The sequence below is a fragment of the Lissotriton helveticus genome, chromosome 1_1 (assembly GCF_964261635.1).
Source record: "Lissotriton helveticus chromosome 1_1, aLisHel1.1, whole genome shotgun sequence".
Lineage (NCBI taxonomy): Eukaryota > Metazoa > Chordata > Amphibia > Caudata > Salamandridae > Lissotriton > Lissotriton helveticus.
In genome coordinates this window covers 21,475,241-21,489,510 of record NC_136057.1, presented here as the reverse complement: position 1 = coordinate 21,489,510, position 14,270 = coordinate 21,475,241, and the positions used below count along the sequence as shown (strand labels likewise).

The 14,270-nt window shown below is 50.7% G+C and overlaps 1 protein-coding gene across 2 annotated transcripts in view; it reads left to right on the top strand.

Annotated features, from left to right (window-relative positions):
* Positions 1-14,270, top strand: part of ZDHHC5 (zDHHC palmitoyltransferase 5) — a 363,343-nt gene that overhangs the window by 324,547 nt on the left and 24,526 nt on the right. For both annotated transcript variants that reach the window (XM_078674125.1, XM_078674119.1), the window contains one exon: positions 664-1,538. In XM_078674125.1, the coding sequence (XP_078530251.1) occupies positions 664-1,538 (875 nt within the window). The remainder of the gene's footprint in view (positions 1-663; positions 1,539-14,270) is intronic.

Genomic DNA, 14,270 nt, shown 5'->3' with positions numbered 1-14,270 from the left:
CACTGTGCAGTGGTAACACTTATACATGACCTGCCTCACTGAGCGATACTGTATTGTATTTGCTGATGTTAAAACTCGAAGAAACAATGGTAAAAAAAAAATACAAAACAAGCATGAGTTTTTTTATTTCTTAAACAACCTTTTTGCGAAAATTGAAAAGCATGCTATGTTTTTGACACAATTTTTATCTGTCATAACTTTATTACCACTGCATTTTTCCTGCACGCTGACATCTTGGTCTGTAAATCTTTGTTCCTCTGGTCTCGGACCAGTGGCCCACTTCTCTGTTAATGTTTTTTCTCTCTACCTATTTCGATGTCTTGCTCAGAAATCATCTAGTCCGATTGTGTCGCTATTACAGACCTCCTACACCTGTTGTTCTGGCTCTGCCGGTCTCTTATCAAGGTCTTTCCCTCCATCTCTACCGCTGCCTGTGTCTTTCAGTCCCTGCCTTTCCCTGCCAATGTTTGGGCTCAAGCTGCCTTTGTTTTGTATTGCTATTTCTCTCTCTGGTTGTCTGTTCTGTCTCTGATAAACGTATTCTCCTCCTGTGTGCTGATCACTGTTGCTCAGCCTTTGCCTCCCTCTGTTTTTAGACATGCCTAAACTGCCCCTAATGAAAAAAAATTTGCTTACTCTGGTTTCCCCATCTTCCTCTCATAGCTGAGTCGTGGAGACAGCCTGAAGGAGGCCCATTCCATGGCAGATTGCAGCCGCCAAAACAATTACTGCTCAGAGCCAAGCCTGGAACCTGAAAACTTCCGTTCTCCAACTTTTGGGAAGAGTTTTCACTTTGATCCTCTTTCCAGTGGCTCCCGCTCCTCTAGCCTGAAGTCAGCACAAGGAACCAGCTTTGAGATGGGCCAGCTGCCATCCATCCGATCTGAGGGCACTACATCCACGTCCTACAAGAGTTTGGTGAATCAGACAAGAAATGGAAGCCTTTCCTATGATAGCCTCCTCACACCCTCCGACAGCCCAGACTTTGAGTCTGTCCAGACTGGGCCTGAATCAGTGGGCTACACTTCAGCTTTCCTCTCTGCTAAGATTGCACAGCAGCGGGAGGCTGACTTGCACCGTATTCCTGTACTTTCTGGTTCTCCCAAGGCATGCCGGGAGGACTCACCTGTGCACTATGACAATCTCTCCCGGCAGATCTTGACGTCCCGACAGGAACGGGAACGCCTTCTCCAGCAGTCTCCCACAAGAGAGGAGGAGCAGGGGATGCTGGACTCAGGCATTCAGTCCACCCCAGGCTCCAGCAATGCCCCTCGAACCAGTTCCTCCTCGGACGATTCCAAACGATCGCCACTGGTGAAGAACCCATTAACACGTCCAGTTCCTCCTAGGTATGGAAAACCAATGGACTCATCCTTCCAGAGTTTGCGGGGGCGATCTCTAGGGTCTCCAGACCATCAACCATCTCCATACCATCCCAGCTTGGGCAAGTCCCTCTCATACAGTACTCAGAGGCCAGCTCATCTGTCTGGTGCCCCAGAAACCGAGGAGCTCAGCCTGCAGCCACTTCTTACCCCCAAGTAAGTATTACTTTGTTCCTCACAAATGCAAAGCCTGAATTTTATATTCATTAATATTCATGAGCATATAGTCACACTCATTAATTGGGTCCAGCAACACCTCTAAAAATCTAGAAAAAAAATACACAGAAAAAAGTGCATGGGAATATGTATGGAATTTCTAAACTCAACATAGATTTTGTTTAAAATGGGCCGTATCAAAAAATGCATTCTAACATGAAATACCGGTCTTAAAGTCTTCGTCCCAATGGAGAAAATAAAAGTAATGTGTTCTTATAGCCATGCTGCCACACAGAGGAAAAAGCTGCACTGGCTCCTTAAGATTATTCATGGGACCACCACAATTCCAGTATGCAGCACAGTGATGGTTACTGATCTGTTTTGCTCCTTGTAAGACAGATCCCAGAACACAAGGTCCATTGCAACCAGTATCTGATCGACATCCAGCCATGGATTCTTTACCTCTGAATTTCCCAGTCGTCAGACTGGATCCAGAAGATTTTTTGTGTGAGAAGTACCCCTGCTCGCCGGTATGTGGTGTCGTTCTGCTCTGTGTGGCGTTGTCGACACCAGAAGTGACCTACGCGTCACCTTTATAGGTGCCACCTCTGATCGCTGACGTCAGTTCATTTCTTTCCCGCACCAGTTAGCACTGATCTGGAGAAAGAGCTATCCCTCCATCAGTGTTTGACAAAATTCTTTCAACGTTTTGTTGAGTTCTTTTTTGAGGAATCCTTCCTCCTAGTGTTGTTGAGGACTTGTTTGAGAAAGATAGGGTTTAAACTGTGGGGTGCCTGTCATCGTGCCATGTCGGTTGCAGACCCACACTTTGTGTGTCTGTGGTGTCTCAAGCATGACCACGACTTCAAGTCGTGCCCGGACTGCCGGGCCATGGCACCAAAGGCTTTGAGGAAGAGGTACCTGAAGCAGCTAGCAGCCCAACAAGCGATGACGCGGAGCTCTCGCTCCTGATCAAGAGGAAGGTCGTGGAACCGCTCCAGGAGCTGCAAGTCTTGTTGCTCCCATTCCAGGTCAAGGTACATTTGGGAAAGAAGCATAGGAAGTTGTAGCTTGCTTCGACTTCTCCTCTTTCTTCGGCTGACTGGACAAAGGAGTATCGACGTTCGAGGCACGGTTATCTGAAATCGTTGCCAGGGTCGACTCCAAGCCTCCCAGCTTTTCCAGGAGCCAGAGTGCCCCCCGCTTAGGGAAAGGAATTTTACGAGGCCATGCGCCGTGCATTAGAGAGGTCCGCCTCTTCAGCGTGTCTTTTGGCCCTGCGGGATCAGATGAGACTCCATCTGGTTCTACTTCGGCCTCACCTCCAGTTGGCCCCATGGATTCATTCACATATCCGGACCTGCATCGGTTGTGCCACAGCGACCTCCACAGACCCCAACTTCAATGTTCCCGTCGGCGTCCGCCCCATTTCTATCCACTAATCCAAAACAGAGTCGAGCAATGCTGATTCCAGCGCCAACATTACCCATGTGTCCTAGGTCAGTGCCTGAGCCCTATTATGCAAGAATGGGAGTGGTTGCTAGACCCTTTAGAATACCAGTTAGAAGGTCAGGAAGTTATCGAATGGTGTGAGTAACTTGGTGATGCCACATCCCCAGATACTGGTATGCTTTCTCCCCCCTACCGTGACTACGGAGGAGGGAGCATCGTATTCCATGGTGGTGAAGAGGGCAGCTGAGATCTGGGAACCATAATTGCCCTCATTGGCAATCAAGATTAACATCTTGACTGAAGTGCTACAGCCGGGAGATTATGCTACCGAACGTCTCTCTTGTAAAGAAACACTGACAGATGTCCTACTTGGAACCTGGTCAAAGTCTAGTACAGGGGCTCCTGTGAACAGGAAAATGAACTGTCACCATTTCCCCGCACCTGGAGACCTGAACTTCCTCCCCTACACCCCTCCCCTGAGAGCTTGGTGGTCCAAGCCTCTACATCTCCTGGCACATTCCCTGCTGCACCCCCGGACTGGGAATCCAAAAGTCTGGAAACCATGGGGAAGAAGGTGTTTTCTTTCACCAGTCTTGCTTTGCGGTCGGTGAATACCGCATACTTATTGGGCCGCTACTCCCACACTCTGTGGGACCGGTTACGCAAGTGCTGCTACCGGTCCCGGAGGAGGCCCAGGCCATTCTCTCAAAAGCAGTAAAGGGTGGGAGAGACAAAGCAAATTTTACTATTAGGTATGGTTTGGATACGACCGACTGGCTGGGCAAAGCGGTTTAGTCGATGGTGGCACTTAGACGCCACGCCTGACTGAGGACATCTGGCTTTTCAAGGATGTCCAGGCTTCCCTTATGGACATACCCTTTGATGGCAACTGTCTCTTCGGAGACCCGGCAGACCCTGCGCTGGAGCACCTTAAGGACTTGCTGGCTACAGCCAAGTCCTTGGGCCTCGCAGTTGCCCTGTGTCATTCCCAGTCTACCTGTTGCCCCTTTGTGGCTACAGAAGGGGCTTTCAACCGCACCAACCATATTCCAGCCACTGCCCCACTCAAACTTCTCAGACTGTGCGGGGGCGAGAACATGGTTCATATAGACCCCATGGGTCAGGTAGCCAGAGGTCAGCCACAACCACCAATCCCCCTGCAGCCACAACCGCTAAGCCCTCCTAATCTTGCCATTCAAGATCAGGGGCGGCCAGTTGGTGGATGAATCAGCTATCATCTCCACTACTGGCAGTCCATAACATCGGGCAGGTCGGTTTTACAGATTATTCTGAGGGGCTACGCCCTTACCTTCGATTACTCCCCTCCCCCTTTGCCTCCATCTCACAACCGGCTGACTGAGGATCATTTGTCCATGCTCCACGAGGTGGTCATGGCCCTTTTGGACAAGGGAGGCATAGAGGGAGTTCCGGTGTCAGAAGTAGGCATTGGTTGCTATTCCTGCTACTTTGATTCCCAAAAAGAATGTCCTGTCTGAGAACTGAAAACGCTCAACCTCTTCCTCAAAAAGAAGTTGTTCAAGAAGCTAACATTGGCACAGGTTTTGTCTGCCTTAGACCCAGGAGACTGGATGGTAGCGTTGGACTTGCCAGACTTCCGTTTTCATCTGCCCGTCCTGCTGCCCATCGGCGTTACCTGCGGTTTACGATATGCCACAAGCATTTTCTGCACTCCTCAGGTGTTCGCTAAGGTGATGATGGTGGTTGCAGCTCATTGGCGGAGATTAGGGGTGCCAGTCGTCCGCTATCTCAATGATTGGTTGTTAAAGGCGAGCTCGCCCCAGGCTGTCGTCTCCCACCTCCAGACTACTGCGAACCTCCTGCACTTTTTGGGGTTCACTACCAATGTGCCATTCACACCTGACTCCCTCTCAGATGCTCTCTCTCATCGGAGCTGTTCTGGACACAGCGCAATTTTAGGCTTATCCTCCCCAGCAGGGAATCTGGGATATTCAGGCTATGATACCGTTTTCGAGTCTCTATCTTGGATTTCGGTGAGAATTGCTGTAAGACTGCTTGGCCTCCTGGTCTACTGCATTCTTCTAGTGACACATGCCAGATGGCATTTGCTAGCTCTGCAGTGGGACTTTAAGTTCCAGTGGGAGCAGCATCAGGGGAATCTCTCCTACATGGTCAGATCTCGGAGGGAACTGCAAAAGTTCTGCAATGGTGGCTACAGAACCACAATGGGGTCAGAGGCAGAGCTCTTTCCCTTTGCCAACCAGATCTCAAATTAGTGACAGATGTGCCATTACTGGGTAGGGCTGGCCATCTGGAGAGGTGGAGATCAGAGGATTCTGGTTCCGGGAGAATCCTGACTCCATATAAACATGCTGGTGCACCGAGCAATCCAATTGGCATTGAAAGCCTCCATCAAGGAAAGGCTGGTGTAGGTGTTCAAGGACAACATGACCACCATGTGGTCCTCCAACAAACAGGGCTGGTGTGGTCATTGTCCTTTTGTCAAGAGGCTGTGTGTCACTGGACATGTCGGGAACAGCAGGGCATATCCCTGGTTCAACACCTGGCAGGTTCCCTGAAATTTAGAGGGGACAAACTCAGCCGTCAATGCCTAGTGGATCACGAATGGTGTCTCTGCCCGAAGGTGGCACAAGATTTCATTTACCAGTGGAGAAAGCCTTAATCTGATAGACTACTAGCCGTAGATTCCTTCACGTAGAATTATCCCCAGGCGTGAGCCTGGAACCGGAAACTTTTTGCCACAGCATTCCTGCATCACGCGACTCCACCCAGGAGTCGTCTACGTACGTGACGTCAGCGGGGTCACATAAGTCCCACCCTGGCGCGCCTACGTCAGTTTTTTCTTTTTCCGCGTGCAACGCAGATCCGGTCTTGCACCGGGCCTGTTTTCTTTTTGTTTCTTTTTTTTTTTTTCATAGTTTTTATTAGAAGGTATCACCATAATACATTGCAGGGTATATTTAGTCAGTACATCCGCAGTATAATTATACATAGTACTTATCTAGCAATATTATCCACAATTCAGTGCATCGTATCTTACAACATGTTCATTCCATTGGCATGTTTAAAACCGAAAAACACCCATCAGTAATCCTCATTCTATTTTTATTTTTAGATCGCCTTGGGCCTTGCCTCCTTCATATACAATGCTTTAAGGATATACCACAGGCTGAGGAGCCATACCCGGGTAATATTGTGTCAGTATTCTACCTATCATGAAACTTCAAGATAAACTAAAACTTACCTACTTCCCTCCAGCCTCCCTCCCCCCGTAGACTCAGCAAGCAAGGAAATCTTCAGACATGCAATCAGTACAGTCATGTAATCAGTTCAGTTCATCACATCTGCGACTCCGCCCAGGAGTTGTCCGCGTACATGACGTCAGCGGGGTCACATAAGCCCTACCCCGGCGTGCCTACGTCAGTTTTGTCTTTTTCCGCGTGCAACGCAGCTCCGGTCTTGCACCAGGCCTGTTTTTGGGCCCCTTTTTTTCTTTAACATTGTCTTTTCTCTTGGTGGAACAGTGTGCGAATGCCTGCGGGCTTCAAAACATGCACATCGCGTGGGCGTCTTATGTCGGCAGCGGACCCTCACCTCATTTGTATGTGGTGTTTGGGGGAGGATCACGGCACACTGATTGTGAGGCGGGTCAACAGTTGAAGGCGAAGTCGCAGCGGGAGCGCCGAATGAAACCACTCTCGGCGCGTCTCTCCAGGTCGACTTCCTAGCCTCAATTAGCCTCGGGTACGGCCGTGGTAGTCGTTTTCGCCCTTCTCCGATGTTGCGAGAGCGTCGCTCCCTGGTGGATAAGTGTCGCAGTTAGTCCCTCGGGGCTGGTGTTCGGCCTACCGGGGGTGTGGACTCTCCGCAGGTGATGCGGCCCCGCATGTCGGCCTCCTATCCACAGTTTCCCGGTGCTGGGGCGTCGAGGGCCAGATGGAGACATACGCAGCGGCTTTGCAGGCCTCGCTAGCGTCTCCTCCTCCTCCTTCCCCTCCTGGGGCGTCCGCAAATCCCTTGCCTTGCTTAGGGCCCTCGCCGGCGGCTCCGGCGCCGACTGGTACGGATCCAGGCTTGGAGGATGTGGTGCTGTTGGGGTGTGGCCCCTCGATGGTCCCTCCTTTAGACTGTGGCATCTCTGCCTCGCCGCAAACTCCCGTGGGAGTCCCTGTGGTGTTGCGGGAGGTCGCTGGGGCTTGGGTCGCCTCCCCGAGCCCTGCTTGGCCCTCTAGGCAGGCGAAAGCCTCGTCCACGCCTGAGCTGGCACCGCCACGGCGCCGGTGCCTGCTCCCGGCATCGCCACAAGGGTCGGTGACCTCTCCTCGTCCCGCTCTGGGTCGAGCCGGGGTGGAGACCCTCGTCCTCCTGTGGGCCCCTACAGTCCCTCCCCGAAGGCAGCTGCCTCGTCGGAGAGCGAGTCGGAGGTTGATTTATCCCTGGCCCCGCCACATGGGTCGCTGGGCCGCCTCGGCCACATTCTGGGTCGAGGGTAGCAGAGGGCTTCGTGTCACTCCCCCGGTCCCTCTCGTTACTCTACGCAGGCAGCTGCCTCGGCGGACGTTGAGTCGGCGTTGTTGTGGCGCCAGCTCCACTCCGGTCCACGGCGCTGTGATTTGGAGGAGCCCTATCCGGTCTCTCCTTCGCGCCGGATGGTGCTGATGTCCTGCCTCAGGGTGAGGACACTATGGCTCCACACAGAGGTCGTGCTGCGGATTAGTCTTCGGCCGCTCCTTCTTCTCCGGAGGCTGGCTGCAACTTGTTGTCCTCTTCCCCGGAGACTGGCCGCCGGGTGGTGTCTTTTTCACCGGCGCCGTCGAAGGGTCGCTCCCTGCCTTCTCTGAGGCCGAGGTGTTCGTCGGAGGAACGGCGGGTCCCCCATTCTTCGGTACCTTCTGGCTTCCAGGTCTGGCCCTTGCCCGCCTTAGTTTGCGGCCGTCCCCCACGGAGGAGCTGCTTTCTTCTCTGCTGGGCCCTACGGAGGCGGGTGCGGCCTTCGCTCACGCAGTGTCCACGGCTGTGGGCATTCTGCGCTTGGGTGACCCAATTGCTTATTTCCTGACAGACCATCTCTTGGAGGTCCTCCACCAGGGCTCTGGTGGGAGGGAGATCTTGCTTCCCTTTAAGGGTTCGCTCCTTGCTTCCCTTACAGGGGCTTGGAGGCGTCCCGCCTCTGGGGATCTGGTGCCTCAACACCTTTTGCACCTTCCGGCGCCGCGTCACCCGGCGTGCATTTCCCTCCACCCCTCTGCTGCCAGTTTACTTTTGCAGACCGCTTTTCCCTACCTACCTCCACACTTGACTCTGCCGTGCCAGGAGGCCCGCTGGCTGGACTCTCGGAGGCGCAACATGTTCGCCTCGACCAGCGCTGCCCGGGGCTCTTAACATCTTGTGTGATTTGGCTAGGGCCTCCTCTTGTTTGTGGGTCTCGGCTGAGTCTCTGGGATCCGCAGATTCCCAGGAGACTGTTCAGGTGGACTTACAGCATCATGCTTTGGATGGCCGTGAGCTAGCGGTGTTTATGCTCCGCTCTGGACATCTCGGAGGTGCTGGGGCGGGCCATGGCTTCCTCAGTCGCCCTCCGTCACCTTGCTTGGCTTCGGGACAGCGTGTTCCCTGAGAATATTCAGGAGCAGCTCATTGATCCTCCGTTTGATGGTAACCTGTTGTTCCATGCCCCGGCTGACTCTGCCATCCAGAGGTTCCTGGCAGGGCTCCATCCTCTTCCTACTCCTACTCCTAATTCTCCTCCTCAGTGACTTCTGAGTTGAGCTGGTTTTGGGCCTTTTTGGGCTGATTGCCCTTGATGTGGATTGTGTTTTCTGGTCATTGAGTCCTCCTTCCTGGAACTTTGGCATTGTTGGCTGCTGGACGGCCCTTTGTTGACTGTGTGTTCTTTTGCTGAAATTGTTACACAGACGTGGCCCTGAGATTAGGCCTTCTGTTTTTTTCTTGGGCTGCTGTAAAGCCTTCTGCATGGCTGTTTTTTCCCCTGTGACTCTTTTGTTTCTCCTCTGCTGCGGAAGTTCTCCCAAAGAGGGTTCCCATATTTTGGGACTTACCGCACCCTATGTGGGGTATTGGTAGCTGTTATATAGCTAAGCTCTGCTGGGGAGTGTTGGTTGCCTTTGGGTGCCTGTCCTCCATGGCGTTTCTGTATGTTGCTCTTGCTTCCTGAGGTGGTGTGCGCGACCCTTGTAGTGGTGGGTCTGGGAATTTCCACTCCTGCCTGCTCTTGTCTGGGAACTGGGATGCTTCTGTGTTCTTCTTGCGGCTTACGGCTATAGGGGCCGTTCTGGCTGGCCTGTTGCCTTCCCTCTGGGTGGGCTCACCTCTTTTCCTTTTCCTTGGGCCCACTGGGCTTCCTCTTGTACCTCTGTCAGTCCTGGCATTGGATGGAAGCTCTGTTGCCTTGGGGGTGGAATGGGGGTGCTTCGGCCCCTCCGGCCTTGCCCTTGGTCCCTCTGTTGTGGGTGTATGAGCCTCTTCACTCTTCCTTCTTCCTCCTACATCCCTCTTGGGGCTGCTGGTGTTCGACTTGGCCTGGAAGGGACTAGGTTACTTCCCTGGTCTACAGGGCTGGTCCCCTGTGGGCAATCTGTCCTGTCCAGGCTGGTGGGGGTCCTTTCGCAGACCCTCCTACTCCGTGGGTATTGCTAGGGCATCTATTCTTTGTGAAGGAATCTGCGGCTAGTAGTCTCTATCAGATGTACGAGTTACTTACTTACCTTCATAACGATGTATATGGTAGATACGATTCTAGCTGCAGATTCCTTCACGGCACGCCCTTACTCCCCGTTCTGCGAGGACCCTTGGCTGGTCTTCTGCTTTTGCCTCCCGGGCGGTGGCTATTTCTTCTGTGGATGTATTCTTACCTTTTTGATAGGTTGATTGCCCTGTTTCATCCTCCTCTTTGACACTTGGAGGATGGGTCTTAGGGTAGTTCTATGCCCCTCTGCCTTGATACTTTGGGGTTTGCCTTTCCCTCGTTCCTCTGTCCTGAGGCCCTGGCACCCTTGCTACCCGGGGGTTGGCGGTTTCCTGTCTGTGCCTTGCCCTTATTCCTTGAGGGGTTGTTGTACCCTGGGTTAGGATTGCCTTGGGGGTTGCCGTTCCCTGTTGTCCTAGCACTGATTCCCCTTCTCTGTTCTTGGTTTGGGGTTCTCATCCTCCTACAGGTTGTCATAACGTTTAGCCTGTGCTCCCTGTTTCGGGGGTGGGGGTGCCTGTTTACATGGTGGCAGGGTGGTGGTTCAGGGCTGCGCTTTATTAACTCTTTCCCTGCCCTTGGCACCTGGCACTGCTCCTGGTGATGTTGTTCCTCACCATCCTTTTTTTCCCCAATGTTCTGCTATTCGCACACTGTTCCCATGTTCCACAGTTTGTCTGGTGGCTCCGTGTTGTGGCGCGGAAAAGTTCTCAACTGACGTAGGCGCGCCGGGGTGGGACTTATGTGACCTCGCTGACGTCACATACACGGACGACGCCTAGGCGGAGTCGCGTGATGCCGTCCCCCCGGTGGGCAGGAATGCTGTGGTAAAAAGTTTCCGTATCCAGCCTCCCGCCTGGGGATAATTCTACGTGAAAGAATCTGCGGCTAGAATAGTCTCTACCTGATACATCGTTACCGCAGGTAAGTAGCTCGTACGTTAGATTTGTTCGCCTCCGCCAAGAATGCTCAATTTCATCAGTTTTGCACGCTAGAGTTTCTAAAGCGGCTCTCGCTTGGAGACACTTTTTGTCCCGAGATTAGGCCTCCTGTACTCCTTTCCGCCAATATCACTTCTGCCTAGAGTTCTCAAGAAGATCAGGAACAACTTGGCCCGAGCCATACTTGTAGCTCCGGACTGGTCACGGAGAGTATGGTTTCCTGAGGTTCTCAGCTTGAGCATCGATCCTCCGATCAGGTGGCCTGTTCTTGAGAATCTTCTGCTGCAGTAGCCGGGGAGGGTCCTCTACCCAAACCTGTCAACGTTACTCGTGGAGATTGAGCAGCGACAGTTGACAGCTTTTGGCCTTCCTCCTGAAGTTTGCAATTTTATTCTGGCAGCCAGGTGTTCCTCCACTAAAACAGTATACGCCTGTTGGTAGAAGAAATTTGTATTATATTGTACAAAAACGTCTATTGACCCTCCTTCTTTGTCCCTTTTTGATGTCTTCCTTTTTATTTTACCCTTGTTCTGGGCACTCAAGATGGTTGGTTACCTGTCTGCCTTTTTGCAGCTGCCTGACCAACCATCTATATTTAAGTTACCTATTGTAAATAGATTTTTGAAGGGCCTTATAAATGTTACCCCCTTCTCCTTTCATTATGCCTCAGGGGGACCTTAATTTAAGGTCTCACTTTCTTAATGTGCGTTCCTTTCGCGCCTCTTCATAATTTTCCCCTCTGGCTCCTCACCATCAAACAGCCTTTCTCGTGACAATAACATCTGCCCAGAGGGTAGGTGAGCTGCAGGCTTTATCATCCAAGCCTCCATTCCTGCCTGTGTTTCCAGACAAACTGGTTCTTCGCACTAGGGCCTCTTCTTTGCTGAAAGGGGTAACATCATTCCACGTGGGCTAATCGGTCACTTTACCCACTTTCTACGCTCCTCTCCATCCCTCAAAAGAAGAGGAGTGACTCCACCGTCTGGGCCCAAAATGAGTGGTGGTGTTCTGCCTTGACCGCATGAAAGAGTCTGGGTGAACAACCAACTCTTTATGGGGTAAGTTGGAGCGAAGAAGTCTGGCATTGCAGAAAGGAACCATTTGGCAATGGGTCATTCTCTCTGTTAAAATCTGCTACACACTGGACAAAAAGCAGCCTCCTGAGGGCTTAAGGGCTCATTGCACCAGAGCTAAAGCTGCAACCACTGTTAGCACGTGGAGTCCCAGTCCTGGACATCTGCCAGGCAGCAACGTGGGCGTCTCTGCTCACGTTCACCAAGCATTACTACCTTGACTGTGAGGTCTCTAGGGATAGGCATTTCGCCCGTTCAGTCTTTCAGTACTTTCTTGTTTGCAGCCCACCACCAAGGACGGTATTGCTTGTGCATCAAAAGTAAGGAATCTGTGGCTAGATGTCTCTACGAGATGAACAAGTTACTTACTTTAGGTAACACATTACCTGGTAGATATTATATCTAAGCCGCAGATTCCTTATCGACCTACCCATCCTCACCGCGGCCAGATTTTTTGTGTTAGGATTAATCCCTTTCAGGGCTTTAGTTTGGACACATCAGTGTCATTGCACTTCATGGCTCCGTGCTTGTGGCGTGGAAAGTCGTGGAAAGTAACTGCTTGCGCGCTGAGGTGTCGCCTAAATAGGAGACGCAGGGGTACTGCTCAAGTAAAAAATCTTCTGGGTCCAGTCTGACGCCAGGGAGATTTAAAGGTAAGGAATCTGCGGCTGAATATTGTCTCTACCAGATAATGCGTTACCGAAGGTAAGTAATGTCTTCTTTTTTACGTTTTTATATGACTTAATTTGTTATTTTAATTAACCTACTGATGGACTTAATTTTTTTCCTTCTGATTCTCTGTGCCCACAGAGGTTCTCATTTCTGACTTGAATTTGGCAGAGTAAGTTTGGGATTTCTACAGAGATTGCCAGATTTTGTTTATTTTGCTTTTTTTTCACTCTGCAAGATTTAGGTTCGTTTCGCAAGCACACCTGGGAGGTCTTTATATCAAGCAATTTCCCAAAGGTGTCCAGCAAAAGCTGGCTGATTCAAAAGAATCCATCTTTGAAAGGGATGTACATGTAGCCTACTTTTGCAGCCAATGGGACCCTCCAGAAGGGATTCCCTCTCAGAATATATACCAAGGTTACATATGATGTAGATCTTCGTAAAAGTGCCAGGTTCTAAATTTGTCAGCTTAGCCACTAACTCTAAATCCCTTTTCTTGTGCACACCTCCCCCCGGGTATGACCAAACAAATATGTCTTGTGTTAAAAGGTAAGGAAAGTCACAGGTACTTCAGCAGAGTTGGCCAGTACCATGCCTCTCCTTTCCAGGTGTGACTGAGTTACAGCATATCAATACTTCCCAGAGGAACTCTGAGCCCCATCACTCTGTTTTTAGAGGTTGAGCGCTTATCAAAACTCAGGGTAACTTGTCAATACCAGCTTCATGCAGTTAGCCAGCAGAATAGTGCCGAGAAGGTATGGCTGTCTGTGTAGCACATCCTTTAAGCCTGGATGAGGCTGTTCAGAAAACGTCCAGCTAGAGGAAGGTGGCACAGCTAATGTAACACAACCAAATATAACATGGAGTATCTCCGTTGGGTTCTCCTGATTGATGCTCTCTCTGTACAATTTATGGTGGCGGCAGAGGGGAAAATGAAGAGACCTGGCTCACCATAAAACAGCTCTAAATTAGGGGCTTACCAGGCCTGGTCCAGAGATTGGCCTCTTCTCTTTTAAACCAGGGAAACGCCTGACATAATAAAGCTCTTCTTCGTCGCCTTTAAAACTACGGGGTTTGGAAAGGCCCAAGGTCAAGAAGGACCAGTAGTATCTATCATAAAAATTGAAACAATCCTGATAAATGAATTATTCATTCTGTGACTTTTAAATATAAATGCAATTTTTAAATTCTTTTAATCTCAGTTTTTATATCTCATCCTTTGGACTAAGGATGGACTAAAGCACAATTGTTGATATAGACATTCTGTTGGAGGAAGGCTCATCCAAGCTGAAAAGGGAAAACTGGGCCAGGCCAATTCCTCCCATATCTCTTTCTATCTTTATTGGTTGCAAAAATTATGACCTTTTAGTGATTTTTATGAATTTGTTTTGACTTGAGCAATCTCCTTATTTTGAAGGTTTTTATTAACTGGTACAGTAAATATTTACTTACTACTTACTTACCGCTAATGTAGACAAAACCAAATATAACATGGAGTATCTCTGTTGGGTTCTCCCGATTGTTGCTCTCTCTGCAGGAAACACTGTGCTTTAGAACAGTTTCAAAGCAGGACAACAGCTTTACTAAGCTGCGCAAGGGACGGTTATCCCAAAAGCTTTGCTTCATCCAGGTGGTAAGACAGTGCATCTAGGGAGTGCCCACACCCGCACCCCCGTAGAGATTAACTTTTGGATATGCTGGTGTTTTTTTTCTCTGAAACAAGATCCAGTTTCTTATGCTCTGCTCAATCATGGTAACAGTGGGTCATCATTCAGATAGGCACATGACTTTTTAATAGTCCCACAGTACTATGGTGCAGGAAAATGCACCAGTGGCATAAAGGTGCATGTCACGCGGGCTGCAGTTTTCATTGACACCATCCCCTTGAGTG